This window comes from Jaculus jaculus, chromosome 8, assembly GCF_020740685.1.
Source record: "Jaculus jaculus isolate mJacJac1 chromosome 8, mJacJac1.mat.Y.cur, whole genome shotgun sequence".
NCBI lineage: Eukaryota > Metazoa > Chordata > Mammalia > Rodentia > Dipodidae > Jaculus > Jaculus jaculus.
In genome coordinates, this window is record NC_059109.1 from 32635254 (window position 1) to 32651732 (window position 16479).

The 16479-nt window shown below is 38.1% G+C and overlaps 1 protein-coding gene across 11 annotated transcripts in view; it reads left to right on the top strand.

Annotated features, from left to right (window-relative positions):
* Positions 1–16479, top strand: part of Dst (dystonin) — a 430289-nt gene that overhangs the window by 257611 nt on the left and 156199 nt on the right. For all 11 annotated transcript variants that reach the window (XM_045156178.1, XM_045156180.1, XM_004668209.3 and 8 more), the window contains 14 exons: positions 2308–2403; positions 3159–3284; positions 3859–4011; positions 4358–4512; positions 4699–4825; positions 5281–5464; positions 7936–8093; positions 8569–8747; positions 9210–9348; positions 10641–10834; positions 11872–12034; positions 12680–12763; positions 14173–14280; positions 14901–14999. In XM_045156178.1, the coding sequence (XP_045012113.1) occupies positions 2308–2403; positions 3159–3284; positions 3859–4011; positions 4358–4512; positions 4699–4825; positions 5281–5464; positions 7936–8093; positions 8569–8747; positions 9210–9348; positions 10641–10834; positions 11872–12034; positions 12680–12763; positions 14173–14280; positions 14901–14999 (1965 nt within the window). The remainder of the gene's footprint in view (positions 1–2307; positions 2404–3158; positions 3285–3858; positions 4012–4357; positions 4513–4698; positions 4826–5280; positions 5465–7935; positions 8094–8568; positions 8748–9209; positions 9349–10640; positions 10835–11871; positions 12035–12679; positions 12764–14172; positions 14281–14900; positions 15000–16479) is intronic.

Here is a 16479-nt window from a genome sequence, read left to right on the forward strand (position 1 = left end):
ATGTTGTTCTTTCCTATGAAATAAGCTTTTGCATCCTCATGAATTGCCATAGTAAAAACAGAAAAAGATGGGGACCACTAGTGAAATGAAACAGAATAGTGGATGGCCTTTTTATAGTCTTGTATGATAGCATACCAAAAATAGAATATTCCTTAAAGTAGAGAAAGAAAGTCTGCTAGCAATAGGATTAGAGGTTAAGAATTTTGATGGAATAGAAAACATACATGTGCATTTTATTTTATGTAGAAATGTTAATCTAGCTAATTTTTTTTTAAAACAAAGTGAAGCTTTAGTCATGTTTATGGTCTTGTGTCCTATCCTATAACCTTTATGGATAGATGGGTTTAGTTAATGATCGTTAACTAAATACTATTTGGTACTTTATATGAAAAAAAACTAGTAATATGGCAATACGTTGTTTTAAGATTGAATAGTATATTCAAAGTATCTTAATTTGAGGGGCTGGGAATATAGTTTAGTGATAATGTATAAACTCAGCATGTGTAACATACACACACACACACACACACACACACACACACACACACAGAGTAGCTTCATTAAAGAGCACATACATTGACAGATTTCCATTGCATCATTGTGCATTCTACCAGGAAAGTCTACCTGCACATAGCTCAGCCCGAGTGAGTTGTTCCAAATGGAGGAAAAGTGACTTGCTTAACACAGCCATTAAAACACCCAGAGCACCCTCTCCTGGACGTTTTTGAATCACCCTTAAGTAAAAGGATATTTTATAATTTGATAATCAAATAGGTTTGTTTTCTCCAAGTTTTTTCCGTTGTGAAAGACATACTTAGTCTTTAAAGTTTTAGATAATTCTTACTTGTATAATTATTATTCTTTAGAATTATATTGATATAAAAATATGCACTATCTTTCCACCATCTGAGTCTGTCCTCCGCAAAACAAGAAGAATACTGTAGGCCTACATATTACTGCATTAGGAGGTATATTCTATGACTCAGAAATAAATCAACTGTACTCTTTTGGCCAGGAGTTTGAAGTAGGGTCTCTGGCTGATGTGGATCTCACTCTAAAGTCCAAGGCTGGCCTCAGACTCACGGCGGTCCTCCTATCTCTCCCTTCTGAGTGCTGGGATTAAAGGGGTGCATCACTACACCCAGCTTCTTAGACTATTTTAAGCATACCTAAACTTTGGGACTGGTTGTATAAGCAAGAATTCTTAGATAAGACAATGTGCTAATTTACTACCTCATTTTTCCTTTTTGAGTTAACCAGTGAGTTTACTGGATTTACTTTGAAGAGCTTTCAAGAGTTATTTTTTTAATTATTTCTTTTTTTAGTGTACCAGTGAATTAGTTGAGGTTGCTTGTGGGAATATAGATAAGTCTATAGGAGCAGGACTGGCTCAGAGGCAGCTGAAAGAACCACCCCCCAGCATCAATGGGGACTCAAGAAAGCTGTATCCCTGGCACTCACTTCAGAACTTGCCAGCAGCTCTGCTGGTCAGAGGTGTCACTCTCCAGCAATTGTTTGGTGCTTGTGGCCTTGGGGGATGGGTCACACCTTGTGAACCTTGTTAAGTTCCAGCTCTCCTGCCCTCCAGGAGGGAAAGTCTCAATTAGGAGGAAGCTGCTAGACAACACCTGGGGATTCAGCAGCCCAACTTCATGCTCTCTCCTTGTGCGCCTACCTGGAGCTGACATCAAGTGTGCCTTGCAGATATCTTCTCATTGCAGGCACTATGCGCATCACAGTGTCACACCCCATGGCAAACCCAAGCTTCTCTGTGCCCATCACACCTGACACACAGTCACCCTACACAACAGGACCAAGCCTGTTATTGTATAGTTGGGCTTATGGACTCATGGTGATGAGAAGGCCATAGACCAGGATGCGGTGGGGCCTCGGACTTCAGAGTTACCACCCAATCTTCACGACTCATTCTGTTAGAACAGCTCGTCATCTGTTTAGACAGCAGAGTATTTTATAACTTAAAACTGTCAATACTGAGCTGGGCTTGGTGGCTCATACCTGTGAATCCCAGCTTATGGCAGGAGGCTGAGGCAGGAGGATTGCCATCAGCTCAAGACTGTGTGTAAGGCAGAGGGAGGCTGAGGCAGGAGGATTGCCATCAGCTCAAGACTGTGTGTAAGGCAGAGTGACTAAATGAAAGCTTCAGCATTTGCAGTGCTGGAGACCAAGCCTTGCCTGTGAAGCAAGCAGCGCCGTGGCCCCTCGCCCCTCGCCCGCCTGCGCTCCAGCTCTCAGTGGCTATGTGTTCTCTTACGCTCGAGCTCTCAGTGGCCATGTGTTCTCTTGCAGGCCTACCGGGCGGCGATGCAGACGCAGTGGAGCTGGGTCCTGCAGCTCTGCCAGTGCGTGGAGCAGCACATAAAAGGCAACACTGCGTACTTTGAGGTACGGGAGTACAATGACAGCACTGGGGTTGCGGCTGGGTTGTAGAAATCGCCAGAAGTCGTTAAGACACATAAAATACTATGGCATGCACAGGGAAGAATAAATGATAATATTCTTCTTATTGGATAAAAAGGGTAATCTTAAGTCTTGTAGGAGAGATTTCAGTGTGCTGTTAAGGGTTTAACCCTTAAAAATTGTGAAAATCTTTATTCAGCAAATATGTTCCTAAGAAAAGAATTTTATCAATTATTCAAATAAGCTCTCTGTTTTATTCTTCAGAAATTTTAATGTATTCTAGGAATTCCATCCTTACTTTTAAAAAAAATTCCTTGAGCCTTTAAGTGAGACTTCCAATCAAAATAATATAGAAAGCTGGGTGTGGTGGCCTCATGTTTGTAATTCCAACACTCAGAAAGCTGAAATAGAAGGATTGCTATGAATTTGAGGCCAGCCTAGGCATATAGTGTGAGTTCTAGGTCAGCCTGGGCTGGGGTGACAACCCTTTTTTCTCTCCTTCCAGGAAATAATAGAGACAACCAGCATATCATATATGCATATGCTTGGATACCTGCTATTCATTTATAACCATCCAAGGATGGTTTCATGGCTGCATAAAGGATGTAGCTACTAAGTTGGGCTTTTGTTCTGTTCTCACCTATTAGGGGCACATGCAGGGTCTGGGTTCCCAAAGCTGACAACTCTGCTTTTTTGGCATTTAATATACTTTTAACTGCCAACTTTTTGTCTTTCCTTAGTTTTTCAATGATGCCAAAGAAGCCACTGAGTACCTAAGGAATTTAAAAGATGCCATTCAACGCAAGTACAGCTGTGATAGGTCAAGCAGCATCCACAAACTGGAAGACCTTGTTCAGGAGTCAATGGTACTGATGCTTTCTATGGATTTGGCAGTAATGACTAGACTAGCCGTGGTTAGAGTATATATATGTGCAAAACTTCGTATTTTATTCACACTGGTATTTTCACTCATTCACTCTGCACTTAAGCCTCAGTTTTAGTATTATTGCTAACATACAACAGTAGTGGCTTTCATGTGATGCTTTGATGTCTTAAAACACTTTAGTAATGCTGTGTGTGGCGCATGTGTATACTCATGAATTCCACAAGCACTTGTGAGGAAACTGCCAGGCGCTGTTCAGTTCTGGAGACACCACAGTGAACCAAACAGCTACCATGTTAAAATGATAGCTTGGCATTAGTATGCTAAACAAGTAAAATATATGTGGAGTGTTAGATTGTGGTAATGCTAAAGATGAAAAATATAACCAAGCAAAATAAAGGAGGAGGGATGCAAGAGGGGGTGAGGGGGCACTGCAGGTTTAGACCAGCTGGGCGGAGAATACCTGCTTTGGGAAGTTTTAGTTGTGTAAAACTCTGAAGGAACGGGGAGTAGTAAATGGCTTTAGTTTGTAAAATTCATTGTATTCTCTACTTTAGGAAGAGAAAGAAGAGCTCCTGCAATATAAAAGCTCAGTTGCAGGCCTGATGGGGAGAGCGAAATCTATCATTCAGCTGAAGCCAAGGAACCCTGACAGTCCCCTCAAAACTTCTATTCCAATCAGAGCGATCTGTGACTACAGACAGATTGAGGTACTTGTGACTAAAAGCAGACCAGGTTCTGTCACTCTTCATGTATTTTAAAAATGAGGTTATAGTGCTACCTAGTGAGAAAGATCCCCACCCCCACCGCCGAGGTGGGGTGTCACTAGCTCAGGCTGACATGGACTTCACTATCTAGTTCCCGACTGTTGAACTCAGAGTGATCCTTCTACCTCTTCCTTCCAAGTGCTGGGACTAAAAGCATGTGCCACCATACCCAGCAAGGAAGATTTTTTTTTTCTACCTCATCAAAGAACAAAAAATTCCCATGCTTGAGTATTACAGAGAGATTACTTAATAGTGACTTCATTCAGGTTTTCTCTTCATTTTAAATCAGATAACCATTTACAGAGATGACGAATGTATTTTGGCCAATAACTCTCACCGGGCTAAGTGGAAGGTCATCAGCCCCACGGGAAATGAGGCCATGGTCCCATCTGTGTGCTTCAGCGTCCCCCCACCGAACAAGGAAGCTGTTGACTTTGCAAACAGGTGTGTGTGGCATGGGGACTTTCTGGAGTTTCAGGAAGCATTCAGTACTTTGTCTGAGCCCCATAGGGTGGCAAGGCGCTAGAACTAATAATAAACATGAGACATTTCAGAAAGAAAAATAAAATTGAAGTATGTTTTCAGAAGGACTAAAGTGTCTTAGTCTGTATTTTCTTTCATATATTTCAGAATTGAGCAGCAGTATCAGAGCGTCCTCACTCTGTGGCATGAGTCCCACATTAACATGAAGAGTGTTGTTTCCTGGCATTATCTGGTCAATGAAATTGATAGAATCCGAGCCAGTAATGTGGCTTCAGTAAGTATAAATGTGCTTACTAACCCAGTATGGCAGGAAATAGGGGCACCTTGTTATGACTGGGGTCAAGCTTATGCTTATTCCAGACTAGAATGGAGCCCAGCAGATCTCTTGAATGTTTGTTACAGGCCTCTCGTAGACAAGGCACTTTCTATGAATTAGGCAAATCTGGAAATCACAAATCTCACTCAATGCTTATTGAAAGGAAAGGAATTAAGACTGTTCAGAAAGCCAGAGATGCTTATAGATTGATTTCATTTACTGAATTTTATAAAATTGTTTTTCTGTCTTTTAAAATAAGAAATTACTAACAAAAGGATGTTAATTTCATGTTTATTCTACTTCTAGCTTTTAATGCAAGCAGGAATATACCATGAGATAAGTCAAGGTCTGTCCCATTTGAATATAACTCTTAGCATGATAATTACTAAATTACATTGCTCCCTGCTCTTCAGATAAAGACAATGTTGCCTGGTGAACATCAACAAGTTCTGAGTAACCTGCAGTCTCGTCTGGAAGATTTTCTGGAAGATAGCCAGGAATCTCAGATATTTTCAGGCTCAGATGTAACACAACTGGAAAAGGAGGTGAATGTCTGTAAGAAGTACTACCAAGAGCTTCTTAAATCTGCAGAAAGAGGTAAAGCCTAGAGGGTTCGGTTTTTCTTTCAGGAATTCATTTTCTGCTGTCAGTGGGAATCTCTATTTTAGATGTATTATGTTACTCATCCTTGGATATGTAAACAACTATATATATACATATGTGTGTGTATATGTGTGTGTGTGTATTGTTTGAAGACCTAGAGCTTGGTGGTAGACCACTTATCTCATACGCATAAAGTTCTGTGTTTGAACCCCAGAACCACCAAAACAAATGAAAATAAATGTGAGGTAGGAAGATGCAATAAAGAATTCATTTATTTTTAAGTGATGAAGTAATAAAAATGCCAACCAAATAGTATGACAAATGATCCGTTCTTACTGCATCTGCTTTTTAACATTTTCACTGCTCTAAAAGAGAATAATTAGAGTGGTAATCCTTCAGGCTTATAAAATATGTAATTATTTTCCCATGTTAAAGTTTATGGAGGGATAAGCCAAAAGGTTTTATATAGTTAACTTTTATTAAATATAAATGTTACTCTTGATTTTAGTTAGGGACAATTTTTTTGGTAAGTCTAATTCTTTTTTTAAATTTTTTTATTATTAGTTTTGTATTCAGCAAATACAGGCAGTTTGGTACCATTATTAGGCTCATCCATGTCCTACCCCCTCCCCACAAGCCCCTCCTTGTTGAGGTATATGGGTCATGCATTTTGGAGTTAGCCCACAGTTATTGGTACGATAAATGTCTCTGCATATCATGACCCAACATGTGGCTCTGACATTCTTTCTGTCCCCTCTTCCGCAAAATTTCCCTGAGCCAGGTTGTTGGGTTCATTTTGGTCTGCTTCAGTGATGAGATGTTGGGGGTCTCTGAGGCTCTGGCTTTCTGATTTGGTAGGAGTTGATTTTTCTCTGTGTTGGTCTCCTTTCCCCTTGTGCTGGTATCCAGTTTATCAGGAAAACAGCACCCTTGCTTGTTTTGACAATATTTTTAGTTTCAGCCTGGGCCCTTTTGAGGTATGATGGGGTGGCTCTCTCCTTAGGATCTGCATCTATCTGAAAAAGAGAAGCAGATTCTCCAACGGAGAGTAAGATAGCACCAGGACAAATGAGATAATCCTTACTTTTTTTTTAAAATAGAGATTTTAATAGGTGTAGGCCCTCTTGTAGCCCATGATTGATGGTAGCTTGATATTGGAGAGTGTGCTTATGTTTGGATATGGTTCTAACTTGTTTCCCAGCTCCAGCTATGGGTCTTGTACCACTGAGGGGATCAGTTAGCCAAATCAAGAGCAGTTGGTTTCCTACCATGGCTGTGTGCCACTATTGCACTTGTGTGGGCATCACAACAGGTTATTTGTTGCTAAGTAGGTTAGACCATGAGTTGCTTGGATAGATATTGGTCATTTCCCCCAGTCGCTCATGTAGCACCTTCTGGCACTAGACACGCTGTCTGTCTGGGGACTGACTCTCTCCTGGCTTCCAGCCATGCTGTTCCATTTTACTTGTCAGCTGCATATGGTGCCTTCAGCAATAGGGTTTTACCACTAACCTTTGGTGGGTCATCAAGTACTCTGACAGAAATCTGTCATTCTTTTAGGAAACCTTATAGGTTTCTCTTATCAAAAGCTCATTGTGGATGGTAGCCCCATGCTGGTACTGGGAGTTACAGGTCAGTGCCCACTAAAAAAATGAGGAAAAAGATAACTAATATACAAGAGTTAGAGAGACAAGAGGGGGGGGGGAGGGAAGATGTGGAAGATTTAGGTTAGACTTGATCCTATCCTCTCCAGTGTCTTGTGTTTCAGGTATTTCCTGTAAGGGCTTGAAGGTTTTATTATTTTATTTAGAGACAATTTTTTTGGTAAGTCTAATTCTTCTTTATATTTTATTTTTATTTATTTGAGAGAGGGAAGGAGGGAGAGAGAGAGAGAGAAAGAGAGAGAGAAAGAGAGAGAATAGGCATGCCAGGGCTTCCAGCCATTGCAGTCAAACCCCAGATGCATGCACCATCTTGTGCATCTGGCTTATGAGGGTCCTGAGGAATTGAACCACTGTCCTTTGGTTTTGCAGGCAAGCGCCTTAACTGCTAAGTCATCTCTCTAGCCCCTAGGTTTTATTCTTAAACACTAACCCATTCTATACCTGCTTTTCACTCTTAATGATTTTAATTTAATTTTTATAATTAAGTGGCTTAATTCTTTTCTTTTGAATATTCTTTTGAATATAAAACAAAATGATATATTGTTTTCTTTGGACATCATCAGTCAGAAATTAGTACTTTAAATGGCATTATGTGAGTTTAATGAGCTCTTCTTAAATTTCAAATTGGCATTTTAAGATTTGTGTTTTAAGGTTTTTGTCTTTAGGGGTATTTGTGACCACTGGTTTGACAAGCTGTAACTTACTCACTATAAACCTGCTATATCAAAGCATAAAGAAGAACATCCAAATGTATTAATGATGTGTTGCTGTGTTTTCCTGGTGTTGTACATGCTTTCACAGAGGAGCAAGAGGAGTCTGTTTACAATCTTTATATCTCTGAAGTTCGGAACATTCGGCTTCGCTTAGAGAACTGTGAAGATCGGTTGATCAGACAGATCCGAACTCCCCTGGAACGAGATGACTTACATGAAAGTGTGCTCAGAATCTCTGAGCAGGAGGTGAGGTTACATGCGCCTGGGCAAACAGGATTATTTCCTCCTCTAGTAACCTTTATTTGTCACTGCCCATGATTTCTTAAGTATCTGACTTTGCGTGTTGGTGCCTTTGTGAGGTCCAGTTGTGTATTTGTTGCTGATTGTAAACTAGGCTTCTGCATTTCAGCGCCACCTCTGACTTAACTAAACACAGAAACGTGAACCTTTCAGTGGTCCTGTTAGGTGGACTTCTACCGAGAGTCACTCTACATCTGCATACAGAAGTGCAAAGTTAGGAGCTTGGGTCCAGGTAGATGGGCAGTGAAGGAATTTTTACTATAACGTTGAAATATCCTGTCATTGTTTCTTCATTGTTAATGTAAAAATTGTATAGGTTTCTGTGCCAGTGATCATAATGTTAATGTGTTTTTAAACTGTTTTAAGAAAAATAACCCATCTGGAGTAATCACCTAGCACCAGTGTTTGTTCTCTTTAATAGAAACTGAAGAAAGAGCTGGAACATCTTAAAGATGATTTGGCAGCAATCACAAGTAAATGTGAAGAGTTTTTCAGTCAAGCGGCGGCCTCTCCATCCATCCCTACCCTACGGTCCGAGCTCAGCGTGGTCATTCAGAACATGAACCAAGTCTACTCTATGTCTTCCACTTACATAGAGAAGTATGAAAGCACTATGTTAACATGTCATTTGCTTCATACAACTGTCACTTGTGATTACTGCTGACTGAAGATTTATTTTTACGATCATAGATGTTTTAATTTGTCCTAGAAATATTTTAAATATAGTAAAATGGGATGCACCCTAGAAATTAGTATATACTGAGCTATATTCCCTTACCTCTGTTTTGGTAGCTCTGATTTTATAGCCTGAAGGGTTTTCTTCTCTTGCCTAAACTTAGGAAGTCTTAAGTTGGAATCCTGTCAGTACAGCCTGCAGGGAGAGCATAGGAGCACATGCTGTCAATTGAAAGTGAGTCAGTTCAGTGACAGTCTTAGAGTAGGCATATCAGTGCTTCCACAGGGAGACTGCCTTAATTAATGCATGTGTCATAATGGTGCTTCAGGACTGCATTGCGTAAAAATAAACATTTACCCATATGGTTTATTATTTCTTTCTTAAAGGCTCAAAACCGTTAATTTGGTATTAAAAAACACCCAAGCTGCTGAAGCCCTTGTGAAACTTTATGAAACCAAACTATGTGAAGAAGAAACAGTTATCGCTGACAAAAATAACATTGAGAATCTAATGAGTACTTTAAAGGTAAGTCCCCTCACCTCTTGCTATTTTTTCAAGAGCACACGCTATAATTATTTTTCTAATACAAGCTCAGATTTTTGAAGGTCAGGAACTATGTATCTTACGTGAATGTCTTTTTAAATTGCTGCTTCCATTCTATATTTCTAATTTCACAACTTCCTATAAGTATGGTTAATCATTTTAGCTTAAGGAGTATTCTCATTTAAGAATTGAACCTTTTTTTGTTTATTTTTATTTATTTATTTGAGAGCGACAGACAGAGGCAGAGAGGGAGAAAGAGAGAGAGAATGGGCATGCCAGGGCCTCCAGCCACTGCAAACGAACTCCAGACGCATGGGTGCCCCTATGCATCTGGCCACCATGGGTCCTGGGGAATGGAGCCTCAAACCGGGGTCCTTAGGCTTCTCAGGCAAGTGCTTAACCACCATGCCATCTCTCCAGCTCAAGATTTGAACCTTTTTGATAGTAGATATTCCTAGTCCAGTCATTTGGCAAGCAGGAGGAATTGATGCTAAAAATTAAACTTCTTGTAATATAATGACTTGTTTACCAGAAGTAGTGGTTTTTATGATGCCAAGATGGTAAGTAGAGGACTTATTCTAAGAAAGAGAAAAGACTCATGATTGTGTTCATGCATACCTGCACATCTATTTGTAAAGTACTTTAGCAAGGCTGCTACAAGACAATGAAGCTATTTCAGTAAGTAATTTTTAGCCCCTGTTTGCAATTTAAAAAGCTAGGAAGCATTTAAAACGATACTATAAACAATGGGAGCTCAGGAGCCTGTTCAGTGGTTAAAGGCACTTTCTTGCAAAGCCTGTCAGCCTGAGTTCAATTCTCCATTACCTACCCAAAACCAGATGCACAGAATGGTACATATGTCTGGAGTTTGTAGGCAAGAGACCCTGGTGCACCCAATGCACACACTTTCTCTTTCCCTCTCTCTCTTTCTCTGCTTATAAATAAATATTTTAAATAAATGAAATAAAAACAATGAAAAAGACTTATTTTACTTATTGGGGTAACAACTTTGGCTTATGTAATGTATAGCATTGCTTCACAAATTCTATTGGGTTGAAATTTTATAAGCTATTATTATTTAGAAATTAAAGCACAGTCAAAACATTGGTCACTGAATATGGTTCTGTCAGACATATTTTGAGTACAGTAGATTTCCTTTATCTTATTGCATACATTACAGTCAGTTGTAAATAAATTGTAACATTAGGGAAGCAATGTGCTCACGATGTGATGGTCAGACATGTTTACAGTGCTTACCAATTCATGTATTTTAGCAATGGCGATCAGAAGTGGATGAAAGGAGAGAAGTTTTCCATGCACTGGAGGATGAGTTGCAGAAAGCAAAAGCCATCAGTGAGGAAATGTTCAAGACATACAAAGAGCGGGACCTTGATTTTGACTGGCACAAAGAAAAAGCTGACCAGCTAGTTGAAAGGTGGCAGAATGCCCATGTGCAGATTGACAACAGGTTGGCATCCTTTTTTGCTCAGTTTAATTGCAGATTTATGTCTGTCTGAGTAGACTATGCAAATTCTAACTTGCTAGGCTTTAAAAAACATAGCTGATGGTGTTTATTACAGGAACTCCATCTAATTACATTTCTTTCTTACATGGTAGATTTTAGCAAGGTATTTAAACAGTCTTTCCAACTGAATATAATCAAAGTCAGTGATGTATTCTGACATTTGTATAGTCTGCTTGGATTTTTAAAAAAAAAGCCAACATAATTCTATAAGTCACACCAACCATGGCTTAATGAACAATATACTTATTTCTTTATTTCTTGGGACTCTACATAACAATCTATATTAGATCTAAGAAATGTAAAGAAGTTTAAATGACTTGATGTTCATTTTAATTAAAGATATAAGAAGATGAAAGTCATTTCCTTAGTAGTAGAATTAAAAACATGTGTTACTTAGGGCTTATCTTTAGGGAAACAGATTAGTGTTCTTTCTCATTCATTTTATGCTTATATTAATATTGAATACTTTCATGAAATAATTCTGCTCTTGAGAAGCATAATTATATTCAAATATAAGTCAATCTATTTATATTAAATATACACATATTATTTCATTATGTAAAATACATAGTAGGCGTGTTTAACATGCTAATGTTGAAATTCTAGAAATAGGTCTTTAAATTGAGCACTTGGAAGATGCTCTCTGAGTCTATGCTGACTCAGTTATTGAATTAATGTCTTTTCAAAAGTGAAATACCATTTGAGGCAAGCTGTGGCTACTTAAGACATCTTGATTGATAATAATTATGGTTGCTTTTCCTGCTCCTTAGCCTTAGTCCCTTGAGAGGATCCCTAGCAAAACCAGTGGGCCAGTCTGAGGCAGTGTAGAGGCCGTCCTTTAGATCATTATGGTGCCACAGCCATTCCACACACACCTCTTTTGTGCTTGGTGAATTGTGGGAACGTTACTTGTCTTTCTATTCCTTGCACCTTGTGGCCTCCTGTTGGAAACTGTTGGCTATTTTGTTATTGTCTTTTAGGTTACGGGACTTAGATGGCATTGGCAAATCACTGAAATACTACAGAGATACCTACCACCTTCTAGATGATTGGATTCAGCAGGTTGAAACTACCCAGAAAAAAATTCAGGAAAATCAGCCTGAGAACAGCAAAACCCTGGCCACGCAGCTCAACCAACAGAAGGTAAATGAAAGTGACATCTTCATGCTAATTGTATGGCTGTGTCTGGTCAGTCACAGGCCTTACCTTTCCTTCCTATGTCACAGGAAAATGTAATTATTTTGAGCAAGGTGAAGAATATGTAATATACCTGAAAATTCTGCAGTATCAACCAAACTAAAAGAAAGTTTTCTTTCTTAGAAGTAATTTTTGAAGGCATCATTAGTAAGAAATCAACACATTGGGATAGTTTTCACATGCCTAATCTTCATCTAATCTTTAGTAAAACCCCCTTGGATACTTTGCAGTCCAAAATAGTTTTGGGGTTGCTGAATAAGCAAATGCCTAATGATAGAAAATTAAGCAGTCACAGTTGATAGAAAGTTGAAAGCTTTAAGACTTTTGTTTTGTCTTCAGGGGCCAGCCATCTCTAGTCCTGTTTTCATTGGTGAGATGGGAGTAGCCTAGGCCCTTGTGCTTGCTTTGGATCATTTCTAGTCATTTCTGCTTTGGAAGCTTCATGATAGGGGTAACTAAAATGTCTACTCTAGAAGTTATTCACCTACAAAGCGAGTTGCAGGCTAATTGTGAAGAGGTCAGGAGCTATACTGTTGATAGGAATATTTCTTAGTCCTGGTCCTGTTTCTTCTAAACTATATGTATTTATAGATGCTGGTATCTGAAATAGAAATGAAACAAAGCAAAATGGATGAGTGTCAAAAATATGCAGAAAAGTACTCAGCTACAGTAAAGGTAAGAAAGTTCACTTGCTTTCAGCAAGTTTAAGTGTGTAATGCTGTAGTGTACTTTTAATTCTACACAAGCCATGCCATTCTATGTTGAAAAGTAAAGAGAGAGCCATCATTTGAACTTTTTTTTACACTTAATCAATTCTTTGTGAAATAGGAGTCAAGTAATAAGTAGCTCATTTTCTGTCTGTGTGTGGAGGGGTCTTGTGTGTAAAGGTTCATGTGCACTGCTATGCATGCACATATGTGTGCATGAGTATAGAAGTCATAAGGTAGCCTCAGGTATCATCCTTAGGAATGCCATTCATCTTTTTTGTTTTTTGAGTCAAGGTCTCTAATTGGCTTAGTGTTCATTGGTCCAGCTCAACTGGCTGGTCAGCGTGCCCCAGGGATCTTCCTGTCTGTTCCTCCTCTCTGTAACCACACTTGGAATTTTTACATGGATACTGGGTTCATACTCAGATCCTCATTCTTGCATGGCAAGCAGTTAACTGAATCTGTGATCTCCTCAGTTCTCTGGTTCATTAGCTCTTTATGTCTTATGTGTGCATAGAAATGTGCACACAGACACACAGACACAGACACACACAGACACACACACACACACACACACACACGTTAAATACATACTTCTGAAATGATTTCTTACCACTTCTTTTTCTTTAAAATTGAGAAAACTTGGGGCTGGAGAGATGGCTTAGTGGTTAAGACACTTGCCTGCAAAACCTAACGATCTGAGCTTGACTCCCCAGTATCCACGTAAAGCCAGATGCACAAAGTGGTGAATGTTTCTGGAGTTTGTTTTCAGTGGCTGGAGGCCATGGTGCACCCAGTCTCTCTCTCTCTCTCTCTCCCCCCTCCCTCTCTCTCTCTCTCTCTCTCCCTCTCTCTCTCTCTCTCTCTCCCTCCCTCTCTCTCTCTCTCTCTCTCTCCCTCCCTCCCTCTCCTTATAAATAAATAAATAACTATTTTTAAAAATTGAGAAAGCTTATCACTTTCTAACTTTGGGGACACTTCTCATTGTTTCAGGTTATTATTGACTGTTTCTCAGCTTACCACCTTTGTGGCTCCATGCTCTCCTTAAAAGAAATGGAGGTTGAATATGGTTATTGTATAGTAAATGTTTTTAGGAGTTTATAGAGAGGATTGGGAATTTCCTGACCATTGATATGATTCTGCTTATATCATCAACTTAGAAGTATATTTGGGATCAAAGACATATCTAAAGCTGTACTTAATATTTTTCAATACTTTATTTTAGCAAAACTAGGTTTTAGTTATCTGGAGTGACTCTATAGAATGAAGCTTTTAGGGCTTTGATTTAATCAGTTTTATCATATTGCTTCTCACATATGCTAGGCAAGCACTCTGCCACAGAGCTACATTGCATTCCATATTGATTCTTTTATGCAGGACTATGAATTACAAACAATGACTTACCGGGCCATGGTAGATTCACAACAAAAATCTCCAGTGAAGCGCCGAAGAATGCAGAGCTCAGCAGATCTCATCATTCAAGAGGTAATAAGTAGACAAGGGGAGGGTAGAGGCATAAAAGAGAACAACTTTTTTTCAAGTCAATTTATTTTCATTATGGTAAAGTATACTTCATATAAAATTTACATTTTAATTATTTTAAATTACTTAATGGAATTTTAGTATATCACAGTATGGTACAATGATCATTATTCATTTCAGTACTTTTGTTGTTATTCCAAACAGAAAGTCAGTACCTTTAACAATATATTTTATTAAGGGTTTTGAAAAAGCCCTTTAAAGCCAGGCGTGGTAGCACATGCCTTTAATCCCAGCACTTGGGAGGCAGAGGTCAGAGGATTACCGTGAGTTTAAGGCCACTGTGAGACTACAGAGTTAATTCCAGGTCAGCCTGGACCAGAGTGAAACTCTACCTCGAAAAACCAAAATAAAAAAAAAAAAAAGCCCTTTAAAATCAAGATCAGTTAACTATAGAAATAAATAATAAGCTTCATGATAAATACTTAAGAAATACTTAAGTACCACTTGTTGGGCTATTGTGTTTTCTTCCCCAATGCCTAATAAGTAATTATAATTCTTACTCAACGTTCACCAAACTTTGTAAGGGCAATCAGAGATAATATTTTTGTCTTCTTTTTTTGCAGTTCATGGACTTGCGGACTCGGTACACTGCTTTGGTCACACTCATGACACAGTACATTAAGTTTGCTGGTGACTCACTGAAAAGGCTGGAAGAGGAGGAGGTAATCAGTCACAATGAACAGCTAAACAAAAGAAACTAAATTTGAGCAGGAACTATATATGGCTTTGAAAGGCAAATAATAGATTTCATGATAAATTTACATGGCTGATAGAAAATATGCAAGTAATTAACTACAAAGTTATACTGAAAGAAAGTGAAAGCTTGGGATTTGCGTTTGTTCTTAAGATTCACTGAAATACAAAAGCATTTGTAAAAAAGCCTGGATGGTGACACACACCTTTAATCCCAGAATTTGGGAGGAAGAGGTAGGACAATTGCCATGAGTTCAAGGCCACCCTGGACTACATAGTAAATTCCAGTTCAGCTTGAGCTAGAATGAGACCCTACCTTGAAAAAGAAATAAGCAAACATAAAAAGCATTTTTAGATTTTCATTTTAGGTTGGATGGACATGTTTGATCCTCAACTCCACAATCAAAAGATCACCTTAGGGCCCTCATATGATAGGGTTAATGTCATAAATGGTTCCATTTAACTTGGAAAACATTATAATTTGAGAAAAAATTATTCAACTTTCTCACAACTGAGAAATATACTTCTGTGAAGTAGAGTTGCAGCTCTTCTGTTGCCTACAGGTATTTGTTTTATATATTTTGAGTTAATTTTCATCTTTAAGAAGTTAAAATTGTAATAATTTAAATATATTAGCAAGACCTTAGTAGTAGGTATTTGTATATAAGAATGCTCCTCATAAGAATTGTGGAGTTTGTGTTTATGTTAAAAATTAAATGAGATTATTTAAGCAACATTTTGATTTAGAGGACTTGTATAGCTTTGATCCTGAATTTAACAATTGTTTTGAGATATATCAACAATGAGAACTTCTAAAAATTTATGTTCATGAGAATCTGTTGTTTTATTTTGAAATGATTATTCTATGCTCTATTAAAATAATTTTGCTATGCTTTCTCTCCTTCACCTCAGAGCAGCCAAAAATAGTAGAATGAGTGCTGAAATTGTAAATAGTAAAATGTGGGCCTACCCAGCCTTCATAATTGGATTATTGTGAAATTTTGATGGTGTTTATAGTTGGTTTAACTGTTCATATAACAAAAGTACCAAAACCTATTCAATTTTTTTCTTATTTTCTGAATATGTGACCACTTTTACAAACTATTTGAGTCTGTTCAGAGTTAACATTTTTTCTGCAACTAAACCACTTGCATAGATAAGCAAGATTTATAACCAGCTTACTTTATACTTAAAAGGGGAACCAGAATATTTGGAACCATCTTAATAAATGAAACAAACCCCTTATATATGAAAGTTGATGTATTTCTATTTTAGAGTTATTTCATTTAAAATGTATATGTGTGTGTGTGTGTATATATATATATATGTATGTATATATATATATATATATATATATATATATATATGTATGTATGTATATATCTTTCAAATTGTATGTACAGTTGATAAATACAAAAGAAAATAATTTATATCCTTTTCTTTTTAACT